Genomic DNA, 21,894 nt, shown 5'->3' with positions numbered 1-21,894 from the left:
ACCAGCAGTGGTTTATCAGACATGATGAGAGCTGTTCTTCTCATTGCTTCTTTTTGAGCCCTGGGATCAGGTTGATGATGAAAGAATTGTTGTTGTATGTTTGATGCAGGACTGAAATATTCATTTGTTCGTTCAATAGGATGTAGGGGGACCTTGAAATTTGGCGTTTAACGGGTGGCGGTTGCACCATTTTCCACTTAATTTCAGGTAAAGATCCTGAGAACATCGAGGACAGTGATGGAAAAGACACGTGCAAAGTAAAGGAAGCAACAGAATCGTTGGCTTGTTTTAACCATGTCATGGACGAAAGAACATCAGAGTGTAAACATAACTGGAGAGGTCTTGCTTTGTCTTTGTTTTGGTCTCTCAGCATGAGTAACTACCTTCAAGTGCGCAACCACAGCTACGATGAGAAACGCACGTCTCACTGTGTACACGTGTGCATGTGTTTGCTGGGACATTGCATCTACAAAAGTGCATGTTTGCTCTCGGAGTGGAGGTGAGGAATATCTCGCACCACCTTCAAACCTCCAGCTCTCCGACACCGCTCAGATCTACACACTTGTGTGCGGGAACTCACTGAAGTTGACGTCATCCTTACTCTCGTGGTTCCTCTCTGTCATGCAGTAACAGTGTAATGTCATGTTGGTATCAATTCACAACAAGGTGCATTTCTCACGTTAGGCAGTGGAGGTAAAAGCAACGCGTTTGCTCTTGTTGTGGATACCAGCCTGGGAAATAAAGCAGCAGCAGTCACTGTAAAGGGTGCCTGATGGGGGATCTGCAAATCAGCATCTGTCTTCAAGGAGAGAGGGCCAGCAAGCAAGTGGTCATGATCAGTTATTTTTGCTGTGTGACCGTGTTATAATCTTGCTGGAATCTTTCTGATCGATGCTTTTAAACTCCCTAGAGAGTTTTTATGCAATGTTGCAATGCATGCGATCTGGAGTCCTTGTGATGGAAAAGACACACTAGTGTGTCACAGCCCCGGCTGCACTCTCGACTTTTACCTTCAACCTCCAGCACTAGTGTGGCCCCCATTAGCAGACCACAGGCATCGCTGATCCTGTTAGTTCTCAGACTGGTGTTACGTAAGAAGAAACTCCACGGGTTGTCCTTATGACACAAGTTTTGTTCTGTGCATCCTCGTGGTGCAACAAGAGAGACTGAACACTTGCTCAGGCATTATTATTGTCAATGTATTTTTTGATTTATTTGAGTTTTTTGAATTAGTTATGTTCTGACTGTCAAAAATTGTATTGTCAGATTTTTGTATTAACTTAATAGATTGTTTTTTTCTTCTTCTTTGACATTCTTTTATTTGTTGCAATTTATTTAGATGACGTTTTTTCATGTATTTATCCTGTTTTCATTTTCCTCACTGTCACATTTTTGTGTCTCTCTGGTGAAAGGACACACTATCATGGAGTCATCTATACAACTCGGTCACTGGATTGTAAGTGAAGAGGAACTTGGGGATGAAGAACTTAAGAATTCATTGTGTTTTGAGGTCATCCTGACTTTTAGGCGTTTAGTGATAGTTTTTTCTAATGTCTTGCTACCCTAAAGCTACTTTTGTTTTGTCACCGCAATTGTCCTTTTGCAACCTTTCACCTCCTCAGTGTCAGCCTGAAATCTAGGCCAGGCTCGTCTGGACTATTTAAAATGGAGCCTGAATATCTGAGTTAATGTGGAAAGGTTTCAGCTAATCGTCAAGCAGCAGGTTGCGTTTCATCCTCGCTGCCCTCAAACGCTCATGTGTCAGGGTGAGGCCTGAAAAAGAGCATTAGAGGTTTCCAAACATACATAGCAGCTGACGTGGGAGGTGCCCCTGAATTGCAGGCAGCATCCACCCCATCTCAGATGGTGTGTAAAATATGTCACCAAATTGTGAGTATGATACAGAATTGTTGAGTCTTTCACCTCAGCTGTAGAAAAAATTGTTTTTGTTTCTGATTTCCAGGTCAAATGAAGTATCTCAGACATATGATTTAGCGAGACGATGGCCCTCAAATTTACAAGTCTCCAGTGTCATAGACAGGCATCCGTGCCAAGTATTTAACCGACTCACAGCGCCATATACACGCTGGCACAGATCTCAGCGGCTGCTGGCCGTGGGAGCACTGGTTTGGGAAAGTCCTGTGTGTCGGTGTATGCACAGGCAACGTGTTGTCAGAATTATAAAAATAAATTGAATTTGAATGTGCTACCATTTTTATTCCCCACATTTACTGGGGCTCTGTCGTAGTTACTGTTCCATTATTTAGAATCAGTGCCCTCTCTGTCAAATGCCAAAGGTGATCCAGTGTTTTGTTCTCACGTTGGAGCTGTTTTGCTGAATCCTTCAGTGATGACATCTCCACTGAGAGGTCTTCTAATTTCCACCTTGATCTGGGTGTCTTCCTCCCTTTGTTTCTTTTCTGAATTTTTCAGCTTGACCATTTCCTCTTGATGGCTTTGAACTTTGTCTGAAAGTGCACCCATCTTGACTGCCATATTCTGTTTGTCTTCGCACTTCTGCTTTCATTTCTGATCTGATCAATTTTGTTTGAAAGGAGGTGAATGTGTTCCTCCAAACCTTCTAATTCAGACATGACAAGCTTTTTTATTGCCGATTCTCCTGCTGAACACTGGTTTTCTTCTAACAGACTTACTTCCAGGTCTGTGTCCGAGCTGGTCGGAGGGAAGCAGTTGAATTTTTTTTTTTTTTTAGCTTTTTTGGCATCATTGTGATACGAGTTTCTGATCAGTCAAGTTCCAAGCAGTTTCTTACTGCAGTTCTCAGACCTTCATTTTTAACGATCGGTTTTCATTATGGCCTTTGTGACCCTGCCGTCTGTTGCCTTTGAAGACTGATGTTGATAATATACTGACTGAATAAACTTCCTTAGTTTGGTGACCAGGTCAAATCCTGACAAAATATTTCAGATGATTGACCTCACCTGGCTAACCACATCACAAGACACAGGCTCTACTACATCTAAGGAGACACAGTCTTGTTTGAATTGACCCAGTTTCACCAACCTCTAGTGAGGGAACTTTATCAATAAAAACAAGAGATTACATCATTTTTCAGTCCTTTCAGTGCTGCAATTGAGCCAATAGATGATTCACATTGACTGCTTCTCTAGTCTCATGGAAAAGCAGAAAGATGAAGTCTCCAAGGAGTGGGAAATCTGGATCTCTTTATTTCAGCCGTTGCCCCCTCGTCCAGCACTTTGTCACACTGTTTTGATAAACTATGTAGCTCTTCTTTTCAGGGAATGGTTCTTTGGAGTAAAGCTTGAGTTGCCAATGTGATACAAATGCTCAGTCACACTTGACTAAATAATATGAAATGTTAAACCCTATATGATAATAAATTCACACTTAGCCTACCAGTAATCCAAACACTTCCTTCTTTGAATGAGGAGAATTCCTCTTCAGCGCCAAATTCTTTCACTTTCTCTCTTGTTTTTAAGCCTGTTACTCACTATGAGCGTGATGCCTCTCCGGGAACTCCACATCAGGTTTTAGTTGCAGCCAGCCGCCAGGAGAAAAAGAGAGAGCAGGTTGAGTGTGCTGGAAGCGTGAACTAGGCAAGTATTTGAATTATGCCATTGACGTCAGCACAGTCATAAAGTAGACGGCGGCCCTTCCCCTCAAGTATTCCCCTGCCAGCAGGCCTGTTCAGCTCCGCACAGATGAGCAGTGCCTCACAGACAGGCCCTTTTGTTTGGGTATTTGGGAAGTGTTTAGGACTCCTCCACCTCCTCACTGGGAAAAAAAAAAAACATCCATCCATTCCATTTGTGCTAGAGAACATTTATTTCTGCGGCATTCTGCCCAATTAAATCATCATCCTGATGACTTATCAAGATGATCCAAAATTGCGGTTTGGCTTGATCCTCTTTGTACAAGATGCCTGCCAATTTATGCAATCTTGGTGTTGCCAATAAAGTTTCAAATGCTCTGCCTCCAGACCTGTTTTGGAAAGCTCACACTGACTTCTATTCTTACTCATCATGAGTACCTATCAGCTCATACAAGTTTCGTCTCAGCTGGTCTTGATATGTTGTTGGAGCCGCTGAAACGGTGTTTCGCGTAAACCCCAATGTCACTTGAACCGTTTTGTGTTACCATGAATTTTGAAAATCTCCATCAGAACCTTGAGCGCCATCATGACCTGCTATTTGAGGTTATTTCATTACCACCAAGTAGGGTTCATAGCGTCATGGAAAACCATCACGTTCGGATATCCTGCACGCGTGAACAGACCTTTAGTTAACACAGTCACTGACTCATAAAACAATGTTTTCAACTTTTCAATTTCAAGTCTACTGCAGTCATGCAGCCTGCAGTGGATTTTACCAGTGACCTTACCAGTGAGCTGTGCTGATTCAGTATTTCTTATGTTGGTGCTTGTGTTTGCCATGGTGTATGGTGCTGCTTTCTTCCGCTGCTTGCATATGGTCCACCTCACAGCTGTCATTTGGTTGTTTATTATTTCCACTGGGTACTCAAAATGGTGTCACACAAACAAGCCAAAGTGCTCTTCAGTCCTACTGGTTCAACTGTCAATGGAGTGGCTTCTGGAACAGGTTTCTGGATTAAATTCAAATTAAATATTCAGAAGAGACTGTTTTCTTTGTATTACAATAAAGATAGCTGTAGAGTATAGAGATGCATAAAGTATGTACAGTAAATATTAACACTCCACAGAGCTTATGTTGTCTATGTCATAGTCATAGTACATGCCAGTGCTGTTTTTCTACGTTAGAGTTTTTATCCAATCAGAATTCAGCTGGCTTGTGTTGCCAGGTTGTATGAATTCAGTCCAAGGCCTTCAGAATCGACAGTGCCGGTGCACTCTGAGTGAACGTGCACATATAGTGGATGGACAGTTGCGATAGCTGATCGGATCATGAGTAGGAGACAGCGAGGCCTTCTAGCTGGCCTCACGTTGAATATGACTTGTATACGTCCTGTGATTAAATGCTCATACAGTAATTTCCGCTAGTTTTTTCTTGCTGTCAGAATCCTGTGGTTTAAACATAAATGGATTTTCATGGGAAAACAAACTTGTGGCTGCAGTTGTTTAGCCAGAGACGGACCCTGCACCAGCCCACACTAGCCGAGTTACGATGGAGGCTGTTCGCGATTGTGACCAGTTACTTCTCCCTCACCCAACCTACTCTCCAGACCTTGCCCCCAGTGACCATCTTAACTTCCATCTCTACCCCAGGCTGAAGAAACACCTGAGGACCAGAGATTTGGATGTTTAGGTGATCGAGAAGAGTTCCCCGATTGGTAACTAGGTGTAACAGGAATATGGAGTTGGAAGGATGCTATGTTGAAAAATAAAGCAGTACAGATATAAATACCATGCTTCTTCTTTGTAAGGCAGAAAACTTTAATTTCCACTCATAGTTGACACCTCTGGTGCAGAGCAGAAGTTTGTGCAGCTATCACCCGGTGTGATCATAGTTGAGCAACTTGACAACATACAGGTTCAGAACCTGTCCCAGTTCGTACCCTAACACTCAAGGGGATAAGACAACAGGGACATTTTACTAATGAGGACTACTCTCTTCTCGTGTCACACGACACGTTAGTGACCAAAAGGATCGACCGACAAAATGAATTGTACAACATTCATGAGTATGTTGTTATCTCTTCTTAGCAAACAGTCAGCTAGCATCCAGGCTAACGTTAACGTCGACATACTTCTAACAGATGTATCAACGCAAAACAGCGGCTAAGTCGGATTTGCTTGTGCCCATCTCTTCTGCGTTGGTTCACCAAACGTAGTAAGATTATCAGCACTGATGCAAGAGGTTGCAAAGACTTCATAGTGGAGGGCACTCAAAACCAAGTGCTAGTGTTTAGGGTAAGAAATAGGATTGGTCCCTAGTCATGCTGTTAGCAGCATTATCCAGGTTGTGTAGTCCGACTAAGAGAAATTCAAATTTATCTCCCATATTCAAACTACACTATTTACATTCATTTCAAAAGTCTGATCTCAGCTGGACTAATGGATCATTCATGAATGATCCTATTGGCATCTCCCAACTGGCGTTGCCACAGTCCTATTCAAGTCATCCTGTAGTTCCCTGGCCCACAACATAGGTGCCCCCTAGGCCTCATCCAGTCCCCAATGATGCGTGGCCCTTGAACTGCTATTCCTAGACGAAAGGTTTAAGGTGTATACCGGGTGTTTATCACAAAATCCTTTGCTCCCAGCACCAATAACGGCGCAAGTAAAGCAGCTGGAGTTTGTGATGCGAAATGACGAAAATAACAAACCTTAGTCTTGTGGTGGAGAAATCAAAGATCCCAGCGTGTAGCTCACAACACAGGACTGCTGTAAATTACATTATGAAAAGAGAAAAAGCACTTTAAGAAAATCCCAGAAGTTAAGTGGATTAAAGAAAGGGAACAATAAATAAAGGTCTTGTGAACATGTACTCACAGCTTTATGTGTTCATATTTTGTTTTGTGTAAGTCAAAAAGGAAATTCGGTTTCACTTTATGTTCCTGATGTTGCTGTGGTGTTGAGTGAAGAGATCTTTGTGACTTGTATTTGAGTACCCATTCACTACATCCATGACACTCATAAAGCAGCAGCTGCTCTGCTCTCTGGATACCATCATTCCAGATGATAATTGAACATTTTTGTCTCCTGGCTCCTGGTTTGCCCAACATCTGTATTTGTAACACTAGACACTACAAGGGAGGGCAATGGCATCAGAATGTTCATGGCTCCTCAGATCGCTGGTCATCAGCCCGAGGTGCAAATGCCAGTCAGGATAACAATGAGTCTATTCAGTGCGGTCATCTCTGTTGCTCCAAATTTAAGAGTTCAGGTCAGGTGGCACAGACAAAGCCCGTCCTGTTGTTGTGTGTTAGCGTGTGGACGCATGTATGGGAGTGCGGAGAGAAGCCCGGTCCACAGCGTGTGAGAGTTTATTAGAGCAGGAGTCAAAACAGACAGCGACGGAGGGTTTGGTTCAAGGACGAGATATTGTTCAAGTCCCACGAGCAGGCGGGCTGATAAGGTGCTCCATCGTTGACGTTTTATCGCACAGGAAAACAAAACAGCAGATTCATTTAACACCAGAACTATCACCGCAGATAACGAGACTCCAGAGTCGGCTGCCTGGAGCTGTGTGATGTCAAGCGGAGTTCATCAGCTCCCATGTGCATCCATCACCTTGTTTCTGTGCACGTAACACACATGCGTGTCATGATTGAATCATGCGAGTCGACCTGGAGCGGCAGACGGTGACGTCAGAGTATATGCTCTGGCATTGTTTTGACCTGAACAGGCAAATATCGGGAGGGAGTTCAATTGTGACAGCATGTTTCCTGACTGTTATATGAAAGTGACAGGGTTTGACTCACTCTCCTGGCCACTCGAGTGCTGCAGGACAGTGTGCAAAAAGAGGCGTGTAATCGCAGACACTGAATGAAGTACTCTTACGTATACAACAACCCATGAGTCATATATCTGTTTTTGTCTGAGTCATGGAGTCACTCTGTCGTTCACATCTGACTCAAATCCTGTGATGTGGAGAACATACGATCCCAACTTTGAACCAGGTTGCTCTGCAACGAGACATGCATAAATTTCACTGCTTAGTCAATTTTGTGAGTATCTATATTCTGTATACTCATCACATTACTCTTTTTTTGGTTTCATGGGATACTTGTTTGTATTGTGGAACAGGAAGAAGTTCTGTTGTTGTTGACAAAGCCAAATTTCTGCAGATCAGCGGTAACCAGACTGGCTACTCCTGCTGTGCATGATGTGAGTGAGCAAAGGAATCACTTACATTAGTTGTTAACCAAGAATCCTGAACCTTACTTTTTTATTCATGTGTCATATCTCACTATCTCGCCCACATTGTGAACTCTCTTGTCCCTTCTTGAATCGGAAAAGTTTGGGATTCATCTGTTATTACTGTTGTGAAAAAGTTCTTATAAATCTTTACAGTCCAATTGTCTCTATTTTCAGTGGGGTTTCATAGGCCTCAATCTTCATGTCGTTTTCAATTCCCAGGAATAGTCAGTAATGGAACTGTAACCAGAAGTTTCAATGGAAGAACATGAATTCTTGGGAGTTGTGGTTGACTTTATTATTCCCAACCTAAACCAATGATTTGATCAAACATTTTCCCTCCTCCTCAGAATAGCTGCAGGTTTTCGTGAGCTCCCGTTTTTATTTATTTTATTTTTCAGTAAGTTGAAACGCTTCCATCAAATGAGCCTTTTAAAAGTCTTTTCTGTGCTTTAGAAACATGCATGGTATTATGTTCAACAGGGTTCATATCGCTTAGTTCACATGAAAAACGTTTTTTGTGTGAATGTGCTTCATGAACCATAGAAATCTTAACAGTCTCAGTGTTGTGTTTCTTACTGTACATAATCTACAGAGACCCGTTTGACCTGCTGTTCGGATTTGTAGCAACCGCCTCGTCTGTGGTTCAAGGAAAATTCCTTGATAAAACTTTTTCCACCTGGATTGGAGGCTACGATAAAATGCTGCATGTTGTTCCAACAGGGTTTCCAATCCGGGGAGGGTTTATTGCCACCCACTTTCTTCAGTGTTGTGCTGTAAAGTAATTCAAAGTCCTGTGCGTGCGTGCGTGCGTGTGTGTGTGTGTGTGTGTGTGTGTGTGTGTGTGTGTGTGTGTGTGTGTGTGTGTGTGTGTGTGTGTGTGTGTGTGTGTGTGTGTGTGGAGGACAGGGAACACGATGTCCAAGTTAGAGAGGGGGAGATGACCATGAGGGGAGTCCGACAAGGTTTTATTGGTGCACGTTAACACCATGACCGACTGGGAGTGTTTTGGGTCAGTGGAGTGTGAAGTTGTTGCACAATAAACAGATTCTTTTAACATATGCTAATCAGAGAATGTAAATAATCTGGAGGTCACAGTGAATGAAACGCACTCTGTGTTACGTAATGTCAGTCAAAGCAGGGCAGAGAGTTCACATTCAAGAGTCCCAGACAATCAAGGTTGTGCATCACTAGAGGTTTTTTATGCTAATGTAGCTTCCACAAACCTCGCACACCTCAACTGGCTTGTTTTGATGTGGAGGAGGAGTTGTACTTTATGCTATCTCAAAAATTTTGTTTGGTCCCGACCCAAAGCTCTTGACCACGGACTACAGACATTGATCAAGTGGTCAGCAAGTAATGAAACCCCATTTTCCTTTGTATTTTTGTCAGGATCTTGTCAAGTTTTTCAATGTCATTTTGTAGAACCTGCGTAATATTTTGTTAAATAGTCATTGCATGAGGACATGCAGATGAACGTACAAAACCCGTTGCAGTAGCTGTGACCATCCTGGGTTGGATGCCATATTCAGAATTGAAAAGTACAGTAGGCACGTCCAGAGATTTACCCCTGTCCCCCATTTCCGCTTGAAGTTGGTGTTCCACCAGTAATCTCAACCTCACCTGGCCGTCACCAGTGTTGAAGCAGAGACCACCCCAAACCCGAGAGCATGTCAAGTCCTAGACCAGAGCAGACCAAGACAATACAAGACCGAGACATAGAGAGGGAGACCAAGGCAGAGGAAGGTGAACACCAAGTCCACGTTTCACAGAATTTTCTGTTTAGAGCATTTAAAAAAAATGTTCATATCTTACTATGAGTAAAGCAGAATCCCCTGCTGTAGAGTCTCTCATCATTTTTTTTCTAGATTCATGGGTGGTGCGTCGCTATGAGCGTTAGAAAATTTGGAGGATGAAGTGTTGTCCTTTATAAAGTGATGAACACTCTCATCTGGGGAATAAGGCGTATTATTATTTACTATGATGCTGGATTGCGAGCAAGGCGGAGCTCTCCTCTTCCCGTCTTTTCCATGATGTCAATATGGTTCATCAAGAGAGTAACAGTATTAACGGCACTTATTTGGCAATCTGAGGCAGTATCTCAAAACAAAATTCTCGACCATTTTCACTTTAAATTATGCTAATTTGTGATTTGAATCAATAAAAATCACAGCAGCTGTGGTCTGCACTGGGAATAAAAAATTACAGATGGATGTCGACCAAGATAAGACTGGAAGTGCACTGAGTGCACTGATCTGCAAATATGGAATTCTACAGTGCTCATTTTTCAAAATTATATATCGCGACGAGAACATGCCAACTACCCACCGTCTTTCTCGTTTGTACTTTTATGAATTAAAAAATATGATTTCACGCCAAGACATATGCAACTCCAGTATTTGGCACTGAAATGGTTCAGTCAGACAGGAGTCTATCATGAAATCTAAGACGCACACATGAAAGAGTTCTGTTGTTTTCAAGCAGTTTCTAATCAAGTGTGAATCTTGTTTTTGCGTCACGTCCCTAATATGAACAGTTTCCCAATAGTCGACTGCCACATGAAGCATCAGTTGACACCCTGCTCTGATTACCTCGAGCCCATGGCTCCATAAATGTGCTCTAACCAAACACAGACTTGTGATGTCATCGCTGATCCACAAAACCTTGTCGACAAATGCTCAAATCAACAAACGTAACAGGATCCAAAACCACAAACCCAACCGTCAACCTTCTCCCATGTTTCTGTAATAAAAGACAGGATGTTGTAATGTAGCGCGTGCAGAGTCATAATCGGACTGGAAGAGGAAGAGCCAACCGCTGCCTCACCGTCTCTGCTCTTTGTTTGGAAGAGTTGTGTAACTGTGTGAAGGTGATGGGATGCAGCACTGCTCTGTTTCTGGCGGAGCAGGGGATGCCATTAAAGAATGTGCCTCTTTTGCTCATCTAGAACCAGCTGCAGCTGCCAGGCGACCCACGTCACTGCTGGTCACATTTATTTAATTCTTGTATGGTCACAAGAAATGTGACACCTGTCAACACAGTATTAATGGATTCAACTGTGAGGTCAACTTTAAGATGGCTCGCCTCTTAAGTGATCATGTGTCTTTTGCTTTGCATTCCACAGCAAGCTAAATAAATATTTAAATGGATAATAAAAGGAAGTAAATAAGCAGAAATAAAGTAAAAACAAATGCAATACAACACATGAATAATACTGTTTACGCATTACTAAATAAAAAATACTTATTTGTCACCTGTGATTTTCCATCTTTGACAAATTTCTTTCTTAAAACTACTACAAAAAATGTAGTTCTGCACTGAGTTCAAATGTCCTGACCTGCTAATGAACTGTGACGTTTCGTCTGTAATGACGTCAAACAGGCCTGATAATTACCACGAGAAGTCGCCAGCTCTATTTGCACATATTCTTGAGATGTTTGTCAAACTGTGTCCACAAGTGTTTCTGTTGAAAAGACGCTTACGTCAGGAGCAAAGATTCATTTGCACTCACAGTAATATTATCAGTTATGAAATAAGTCTTCGCAAGTGTTGAGTATATCTATTTTATTTTTAGATTTTTCTGACATTAATAGTGTATTTTTCAATGCTCATGTTCAATGAACATGGAAGATTAGAGATTTTTGTTTCAGGATCACATTCCGGCTCACATAAGTGGTCCGAATAGCCAGGTGACATACTGTTCCTAGATTTGTGTCCAAGTCTGGGAGTCTGAATAACTCTGACTTAAAGAGTCTGAGTTCAAACAATTCTCATGATATAAGTAGTGTGTGTTCATCTGTGAACAGTCGCGTGACTCTTTTATTGCTAAGGCACAATAACTTGTGTGTCTGGTTGGCTTCTACGCGTGTTTATTTTTTCACGGCGGCTCTGCTGGCACAGACACCGTCCATCAGACAGACCCTTGTGTCTGCAGAACACAGTGGAAATCCCCTCCCACATATTGGTGTTTTTTTCCTCCATGCGCTATCTAAGGTCAAGATCTCAAACAGGCAGCTGTAACCAAAAGTATAGCTGGCCGAGCTGTTTTAAAATACGGGACATCATCAAGAAACATTTCCAGGAAGTTGACAAAAGTAGGAAACAATGGCATTAGTGCGTTCACGACCAACTTATACTGCACTTCAGACTCTAGTCTGACACACTAACTAAAGTGAGTTCCACGGGTGTTGATTTGGTGAAATGGGTCAGCACCGCAGCACAGTTCTGTGTGAGTGTGGTTTTGCCAGCAGGGATACACTGTTAGACAAGCTTTGTAGCTAAATGGATCTGGCATCTACCTGGAGGAAAGACTCATGAGGGTGGAACACATTTGTAAATTGCAATGGAGCATGTAGCATTCTAGAGTCAAGTACACATATTTAGTTTGTCAGAAAGCAGAGGTGATCTTCCACTCATTACGTCAAAGTGCTGCCTATGGTTGGCTGTGATTCTGGTGGACCATTATTATTGGCAACAAGTCTTATGATGCTGGTAACCAGAGCTGTCCTTCTACATCATATGATGATCCGCACATATAAAGCAGCAGTACCATTTTAATGTGAGGGCTCACGTCTCTTTATACTCAGCAGGATTTGTGAAGCCTATATCAAGTCACAGGAATGTTTTCCTCCTAACTGCAGCTGCACAGTTAAGTTGGAGCGAATATATATATCAGTGTAGTGAGATATGGTGGAACACACACACACAGACTCACACACACTAGTGTCTGTGTACGATGGTGGTCTCCTAGCTGCAGAGCACAACATGCCTGAGGGCCGTTGACTGCTGCGACTTTAGCGTGGCCTCGTAGAATGTGTCCTCAGCTCTGATCGTGTAGCCATCAAAGACGCGAGGCTGTTTGCTCTCTCAGACATGAGAGGCTGCTGGATCTCTGCCCACCGCCGCCTGTTGCTCTGATCAGGAGAGAGAGAGAGAGAGACACGGGTAAGAAGGCAGTGTTTGCTTCAACTCAGCCAGTGTCTGATGTTGAAGCGGCATCCGTTTTTGACGTGGTTTGCGTTTTGGAGAACCTGTGAGGAGGTTGTTTTCCTGTCAGCCCTTTCAAAATGTGCTGACATACAAAAAACATGTACCTGTGTTCAAGCGATCGATGTTGTCATGCTTCTCATACGACGCATGACTTTGTTGTTAGCTGAACAAGACAAAACAGGATTATAACCAGGTTCCTCTCCACAGTTCTCTTGGAGTCCAAAGTTTCATAGCGGCCTCCTCTTTGAGAGAAACAACACAGATAGTTCTTCCTGCTACAAGCAGGAAGAACTATCCCAGTCCCACTGAGGGCTCATCCTAGACAAAAGAAGATCTCTCTTTTGCTGTGTGGAAATGTAGCTGTATCAACACCTGCACGAAAATGCTTAACATGGCGACCTGCTGTCCCATGATACTTCAGAAGGTCGTCGTCAGGCTCCAACAATTTGTTGTAATTGTGTAGCATTTGTATATTCCCCAATTACATAATTGTGTTTAGGTTTTAACTAGAACGCTGTTTAATGATTGCAATATAGCCATTAGCAACAGACAAACTCGTTTTTCATCACCAGACTACCTTCTTACCTAACTGCCTTGCCACCCACTTAGTTACCGCACTATTTGCTCACTTATTACCTTGAGCCAACATCCCTGTTTGGATCTTATGCATGAATATTTTATGCGTAACATACTATTCTTTTTCATATTTTTCTTCCTTTATACATAATACAGTGCATACTGTAATGTATGTATTGACAAAAGATGTAGATATAGAAAATGTTTTTAAATCATATTTTTGCAGTTTTATAAAGTTTAAATATACAATTATTCATTGTTCAATCTCATGACATCTCTCCAAGGATTACTCACGAAACTTGTGAGAATCTGTGTGAAATTTCTGGAAGACGTTCTCAACAATTGACAAATATTTGTCTGTCGTTTGGCCTGCAACCTTTGAAATACTGCGTCATGTGCAGCCCTGCAGGTCCAGCGCCTTGTTATGCAACAGCACTGTGGCAGATACTCGATGTTTATTACAAACATGATTAAATAATCATGAAGAAATGATGTAAGAAATCAACTCAATTCAGAAAACCAAAAGATTAGCTAATGACAGGAGGAGTCCCGCGAGTCGCCTCGAGCGATCTCCGCCTCGGCATCAACCAAAGGTGCCCCGTGCTGGACGGAGGGTGGATAATTCTGGAGCGGTGTTGAGCTCACTCTGCCATTGTGCTTCGGTCCTAATCATGTCGCTTTGTGACTGCTTGTCCGTAGATGATGCCTACCAGAAACTGGCCACCGAGACCATGGAGGAACTGGACTGGTGTCTGGACCAGCTGGAGACCATCCAGACCTATCGATCGGTCAGCGACATGGCGTCCAACAAGGTAAGAGTGGCAGGTTGCTGCTCATGTGTCAGGTGCAAAGTTGATTTAGTGTCTAGACCTTGATCGCTCCACTGACGTACACTTCCTGTCTGGCTGTGGAGAGTCAACAACTTTGTGACCTCAGACATTCTGACATCGGGTTTAGAAGCTTGACTTCATGATAGAGGCCGAATAACTGCCTCTGCTGGAGATGCCACTGCACTCTTTGCCTGGTGTTTTACCCTTTAGCAAGGCCACAAGGCACACACATGCGTGGAGTCTGATTTGGGATGCTTCATGACGTTGTTTCAAGTGAACAGTGTGGTACACATATGTTCTTGCCTAGTTGCAACATCTCTATAAGCGGGACACTGACCTTCAACATTGACTTTGTTGATTTTCCAATTACTTTGCTGTAACCACCACTAAGCAGGACTGTGGTGCTCGTGCATGAGTAGCAAGTCAGTCGTGCTGTGGACTCAGCTCCCCTGGGATCAAGATGTTTATGAATAGTTTATTTACTGTACATGGATTTGTTAAACTGTAGAACAGGAAGAGATCGCTCTGTGGGTTGCACAATATGTGTCAGTATGAGGACGTGTGAGGACCTGGTTTAGCTGTACTTGTGAGGACCACTTCTTGGAAGCCCACTTACTTGGGAGGACAATTTGCTTTGTGTGTGCATGTGTGTGCACAGACCTCAGGGCCGAGTGACTCTCTTTTCCTGTCTCCTTCCTGCCCCATCCTCTCTCCCACTCAGACGACAATGGCCATCCCATCATAACAGCCTGTTTGGTTAATGGTTGTTTTATTAATCCCAGTGCTGCCGAGCAGTCAGCTGGATAGTGTTAGTGACTCATACAGATGATTGTGTTTTTTCACATCACAATAACAATGATGTAAATGCAGCGATCACGACTACTGTAATAATTACGCCACTTTTCCTATCAGTCACCAGTGTGGATGTAGTTACGAGCCTATTAGCTGTAATAATATAACCCTTCCAGCTGTTACAGATGTCCCGATCACTCCTAATAGCAAAATGACTGCTTTATTTACTGCTTCAATTGTCATGAAATTTATGTTCACATGCTAGAGCTTCCTTCACTATTAGCCATGCTGGATGGCTTCTTCTTTGGCTTGGTGCCCGCAGGATCTCCACTTGCTTTTTTTCCGACGCTGTGACACTGTCCATTCCCTTAGACTGAGCCATCAGTTCTTGCAGCCAGGATGGTGATTGAATGATGTTTGTCCATGTTGCTGGAGAGATCCTTCCTCAGTTCAGTTGGCTTGGGGTCTTGCTCACCCTCGTACCTCCGGAACACCTCCCTGATAGGGCGTGTCTAACTGGGAGGAGGCCACAGGGCAGTCCCAGTATGTACACATAGGCAGTTGGTCTAGAAACTGCTCGGTATTCCCCAGAAAGGGAAAGGAAGTTTCTGTGGAAGGAAAGACAAGGCCACTGCCTGCTGCGGCCCACTCTGATTTGTTATGGAATGATTGATCAGTTCAGTTCTAGAACAGCTAACACTCATAACCATAATTTCCGACTTATGACCAAGAGCTTTTCTCATGACAATTTGTCAAAGTTATAGTCATTACTCCTTCATTTGACGCATTTTACAATGAAAGTATCTTAAATTCAGATGCGTTGACCAGAGCTATTGTGAGGAACCCTACATGTCTGACTTTGGCCCACTTCATCAGCAGTGCATGGCCATCTGTAGGTGAAGTGATGTCATCCTATGACACCACGTGTCACCTACAAACACCTTTTGGATCCGTCAGTGAGATTAAGCAGCGAAATCAATTTTTTATTTTTTTTTTTACAACGCATGTTGTTTTGACAGCAAACTGACATGTTACACAACATCCGCTTCATGGCAAGGTCATGTGGGCTCTGATGTCTGACCTGGTTTGATTCACGCAAACCTGTTAGCTTGAGTATCAGATGCTCCCTGCTGCGTGCACGTTTCAGTAGCAGTCTGCAGAGGGATACTTGAAACGTGAGGCAGTGCCGCTGTCCTTCCAAGGCTGAGTGCACTGGGAGGATAGCACTGCAGCAGATAAGCAACTGAGCTGTGGTATTATTCTCACTGGTTTGAGATTTGAAGGAGGAATGTAGCTGACTCTGAGAACTGGTGTAACACTCATGAATTGGCTGTTATACACCTTAGCATAAGATAGTATAGAGGGTAGAGCTTTTTGACTGCTCATAAATATGCAGAGTCTTTGCGATATCCTGATGTGATATGTGGGCCATAACAACATGTTTGGTGAGGTTCGGTGTTACTTATTCAGTTTACATGTTGGAGCGGTTGTGGAGTCAAGCTGAGTCGCCGGTCAGCTACCTAGTCTCCCCCTAGGTTCACCTGGGGGCCAGAGTCCGAGCTGAACGCACCTCCAGGACCCTTATGGGGTGAATAGAGTTGAATCCTAAATGGATCGATGTTGTGATGTGGGAGAGCCTGCTAGAGCCCTAAACTTGGACGGGACTTGTTTTCAGCAGTCTCAACTGAGACCTGAGCTAGTTTAATGTAACCTCCCGCCATCTCAAGGACAAGTACCAAAGTTGAATAGAATACTTGATTAAGCGTCTTTCATGTGTGGTGCCTTTATGCTCTGCTGGTGGCTCAGGGCCGTCCCATTGGGCAGATCTCATGTGAACAGGTATCCCTTTCATCCCTTAAAGCCTGGGAATACAGCCTGCCAATGGAAACGCTTGCAAAATTCTGCTGCAACTTGTCGTCAGATTTGATTCCCAAAATCCCTTCATGATATTAATTTCAGAAGACAGCAAACTAATATGGACTTGAATAATGAAGTTATGTTACGTGAGTTCCACAATATGATGTCTCTTACTGCTGAGGTAAACAATGCACGTGTGTGCCTCTATGTGTAACAGTACTTTGTGTGACCTTTATATTATTGGTGCTGCAGCTCAGTTGACTGACGTCTGTGTTGTGTGTGCCTACAATACAATGAGCTCGAGGAAATTTTGTTTTGCGTTTCTCAAAAATACAATTTAACCTGAATAAATACTGAAAAAGAGACCGGTTGAAAACTACCTCAGCACACTCAATCGCTTATCTCCCATTGAGAGAAAAGAGTGATTTATGGAGAAACATTGAAGATTAATTTGGATTCTGTGAACACATGTCAGTGAACAGAGGCGGAACTTCCCTCATGGTTGAGTGTGAGTGAGACAGAGGTCTCTCTCTGTCTGTGTGTCTCTCTCACACGCTCACACACGCTCAGGGAGGGTGTGAGGTAAGGCCAGAGTCAGCCCTCTCAGTCCGGAGTGAGTCACTGGATCTGTAACGTTTCCCGGCGTCACAGACAGAAGCTGCTGCTTTTACTCATGCTGTAGTCAGAGAGAGACAGACACCGTAACGGCCACCACTCGACAGCAACATGGGAGCGTGCTGCTTTGACAAGAAGGATAAGAAACTGGGGAAGCTGAACAGTTGGAGAAAGGTGAGTCTCCTTTTGGCTGTTTTTCCAGGGCTGGAGCTCAGAAGCACATAGTGTTTGCCTGTCAGTGCTGGAGCTGTCGAAGTTTAAAACTTGTTCCTTGTGATTTATGAGAGATGAAGATGCAGCCGTCTGGTTAGCACGCTATTTATTCCGATGTGTTTGTGAACTTACTTGAGTTGCAGACACAGAGACATGCAGCTTTTAAACTTTCCACCTCACAGTCGTTGGTGTTCACTTTGAGTGAGTGCAGGTTCAAAGCCGACTGGTGCTGAAAAGTACTGTCTCTAGCTTGATGGCTCTGACAAAGGTATTCTGCTGGAACCACAAATTAAGCATATTGGCGTTTCTGTTTTGAGACTTCTACAACAAAAAGTTTAGTTTTCCCAATAACCGCGTGTTCATTAGTTTTCGTGTTTTGCCCTCGCAATTTTCCTTTTTTTTTTCAATAGAAAGAAATAAAAATTATCCAGCACTACATTTATATTAATGTCCACTTTTTTAAAATGTGTAATTCTCATGATGTTGTTTCTTTTCGAACATTTTATTTCTCATTATACTGTTTAAATCTTCTGTATTATACATATTATATATTATTATATTATAATATAAATGTTTATAATATTAAGAATATTCCTGTCTCTGATAGCAATTGGTCTGTTTCTAGTGCATTTCATTTTCTTTCTTTAAAAAATATTCTTAAAAATTTCTGGTCATCAATTTTGTAAACTTAAACTGAAATTTAAAATATGTGTTCATAAATATCTAATTTTAAAGCACCTGTTGCATCATTCATTTTTCCTGGTGAGATACGCATTATTCATGCCTTGTATGGACGAAGCATCCGTTTTTCTGAGCATCTTAAGAGTTCCTCATTATTTACACAATATTTTAGCCTGATCTGCAGTTCTGTTTCTCAGTGAATTCTTAATGATGATTGTCCTTTACTGGAGAAAAAAAGCTTACAGTGTTTGTGTCTCAGAGTCTTCCTCCACAGAGCAGTCGGACAAGCAGTGAAGCAAAAAATTTTAAATAGTGTTTCCCTTTACTTTTGACCTGCATGGCTAATGAGTCAGTCTTGACTCTGAAGTACTGGGGCCGATGGAGTCTGATGGAGTCAGAAGCATATCGACCCTCATGATAGATGATTACCTGTTTTCTGCTTTAAATAAATGTTGTTGAACATCAAGCACCTCAAATGAATATAGCAAATGAATTAGATATATACAGTAGCTCAATATGTCCTCAGCATATTGGAGGGAGCTACAGGGCAGATGTTGGATCTCACTTGACTTGGGAGCACCTATGTATCTCACAGAAGAGCTGGGGGACTCTTTCTGGAGCGAGGGAAGTCTGCGTCTCTTTGCTTCATCTGCTACCTCAGTGAACCCAAATAGGATAAGCAATAGATGTCTGTTCTGAATGTGTGCCTGTGCATATGGTGTTAAACATCCAGTGCAAAGCGAAAGAAGTTTGAGTAGTTACGGCATACTTTGAATTGAATGTAGTGGAGGTTGAAAAGTGCTGGTTGAATGATGGGACTTTTCCATGGAGTAAGTATGTTTTTCAGATCTGTGTGATGTCTGGATGAATGCTAATTTATTATTATATTTATTAAACCACAACAAATGTGAGCCCACAGCAGTTGCATAGATTGGACACTGCATTGCCTTTTCATTCAAGAAGCTCTGTTAGTATTTCACCAGTGACTGAGTTCAAGAATGTCTTTATGCCCATCTTTGCTCAGAGAAGAGATGAAAAGGTTGTTGGACAGTGTTTTCGTGCAAGCATGTGGGCCATTATAATAGTCTGATCAAAATCTGATATTATATGTATGAATCCAGACGGTTCTATTGTTAGCATGAGCTATGATATTATTGACTTTATCTCATTAAATGCATTTGAGTGTCGCGGCCTTCACGTGTTAAATGAAAATGAAAAATGAAAGCCTGGTAGGGCTGACCTGACATCTCATGAGTCACCCCTCTGAGAAATTGCGGTAAGAAACCAAAGAACACTCCTCTGTCAGACTTGCGTGAACGGGTGAGTCAGGAGAAGCAGGAGGGAGTCAGGTGGGGTCGCAATTTGTGCCTGCTTTTACTCAACACACTGGTTCTCACGTAGGTAGATGTAGTGATGAGCTCCTCTGGTTACATCACAGTGGAGTCAGAAGAAACGCCATGAGGCAATGTCAGAGTTTGAATAAACGTTCATATGTTTGTGTGAATTATGTCATCAGAAACAAAGAAAACACGTTTACTTGGTAAACTTATGTCATTTCTTTCTGGCTCATGTTTCAAACACTGACTTCATTAGTGATTTAGCCTTGAGGTAAACATTTTTAACCCTTTAATTTCTTGTTTTTGTCATTGCATTGGAAGTGGCCATCCCCTTAGTGATTAAAAATGATAGGATGGAGGTTCAAAAGTCCTTCCTCACCCTCAGCACTGTGGGCGCCGAACGCCCACTAGTGGCTGATGTGCAACATTTCACCTTGTGCGACCAGCACAATTGAACACTGAATTAGATGTATTCCTAATATTTTCAGCATAAAATAACATCACTCTTAAAAGTCTGGAGAACGTTTCAGTCAAACTATATTTTAAACAAATAATAAAAAATAACGAATATGTCATCTTATTATTAAATGATCAGTATCAGTATCAGTGAGGATCCCACCAACTAGGAAAGTTTGGTACATGGGCAATAATAATAATAATAATACATTCCATGTTAATTGTCCATTTTATTTCATTTTATATTGTATTGTTGACTGTATGCGTTGTTTTCTGACCGGCCTTAAACTGAACTACTGAAACTGAACTGAATTGAACTCATCAAATACAGTAAGATATTCAACTTGTACTGTCACCATATTAACAGAACTTTTATAATCCCTTTTTCCAAATATTTGAGTGCTTGTTTTTTGTGAGTCACAAATTCACAAGAACAATACTGTAAAATAAGAGAGAAACAAGTAAGAAATACATTTGTGGTGAAAATGTCATCACTTCATATATATTTGCATATGCGTATAATATTTAAACATACCTAATGTTCGAGTGAAAACAAGGATTAAAATTTATAATGTATGAGTAAATGCGTGTTTTATAATTATATCTACAAAGACATAAAACCTCTTGGTATTTAAAGTCCATCAAGAGAATTCCGGAGTGAACAGCAGAGGCTTCCGTGTGAGCTGCATTCACCAGATTTCACGGTCAGCACTGATGGTATACTGTGATGATCACGTGTGGAGAGATCACAGTCTCGTGCTCAGGGAGACTCCCGATCTGCTTCCTAGCTCGTCCGCCTGGCTGCACCAGCGCTCGCCTGTCTGGTGGAATCTCATCTGAATGAAGCGACTCCCCTCCCCCTCCTATTAAACACCACTGACTCATGCTGAATCGAGTCAACCCCCTGCAAGCAGAGATGGGAAGGATGCTGAATGAAAGGATGACTGGTGAGAGATGTGAGGGAAGACGAGTCTCCCTCCAGCCTTATCATTGCAGTGGGAGGCAGACAGACTTCCCTAATGAACAAAACCCACTGCAGAATTGCGTGTGCGATGTGAAGTGTGCTCAGCTGCAAGTGTGTGTGTGTGCAGGAGCAGGCAGACGTGGCGCACCAAGACATCCCCCGCTGTTATTTTTGGTCTCTTGATGTTTTATGCAGTGAGTTATTATGTAAAGGCTACCTCCATGCGCACTCTTGCGTCCCCCTCCCTCCTGCTTCTGGATCTTTCCCTCAGCTGGAGGAAAACCCGCAATCTTTTCGAGGGAAGCTTTTATCGTCTTTCCATCATTCCAAACGCTCACATGTTGTGGACCGTAGCCGATTGATGGGCTCTAGAGGAACACTTGGCGGCATGAGGTGTTCCCACCTAGCAGCAGTGTTTACAGCAGTGATGTGGTGCCATAGATTAAACCTGAGGAGATATAAACAGTGATAAACGTGCAAGAATATTATCAGGTCATCACGTTTGTGATAAATACCATTGGGAATGAATCAAGTCAGAAATATCGGATCAGAGTTTAAAAGAGCGGATATTTGAAAGAAGAACACTTGATAAAAGTGAGGGGGAGGAGCATATTTTAGCATATTTAGCATATTTCTAAATTGTAGTGTTTAGATGCAAATACTACTACTAAGAAAAGAAGTAAGACATGAGAGCTACATTGAATGCTAAAGCTCCATTGCATTCTTCACTACACTGTTAAATGAAAACAATGTAGTATAATATCA

The 21,894-nt window shown here is 42.4% G+C and overlaps 1 protein-coding gene across 6 annotated transcripts in view; it reads left to right on the top strand.

Annotated features, from left to right (window-relative positions):
• Positions 1 to 21,894, top strand: part of pde4ba (phosphodiesterase 4B, cAMP-specific a) — a 148,448-nt gene that overhangs the window by 111,707 nt on the left and 14,847 nt on the right. For 5 of the 6 annotated variants that reach the window (XM_053881139.1, XM_053881147.1, XM_053881156.1 and 2 more), the window contains one exon: positions 14,084 to 14,196. In XM_053881139.1, coding sequence (XP_053737114.1) covers positions 14,084 to 14,196 — 113 coding nt within the window. Of the gene's footprint in view, positions 1 to 14,083; positions 14,197 to 17,399; positions 17,653 to 21,894 lie in introns of those variants that run through there. The other variant, XM_053881181.1, reaches the window with a different exon arrangement.

This window comes from Synchiropus splendidus, chromosome 1 (assembly GCF_027744825.2).
Source record: "Synchiropus splendidus isolate RoL2022-P1 chromosome 1, RoL_Sspl_1.0, whole genome shotgun sequence".
Classification (NCBI taxonomy): domain Eukaryota; kingdom Metazoa; phylum Chordata; class Actinopteri; order Syngnathiformes; family Callionymidae; genus Synchiropus; species Synchiropus splendidus.
The sequence above is the reverse complement of the archived record's forward strand: the minus strand, read 5'-3'. Positions and strand labels throughout refer to the sequence as shown.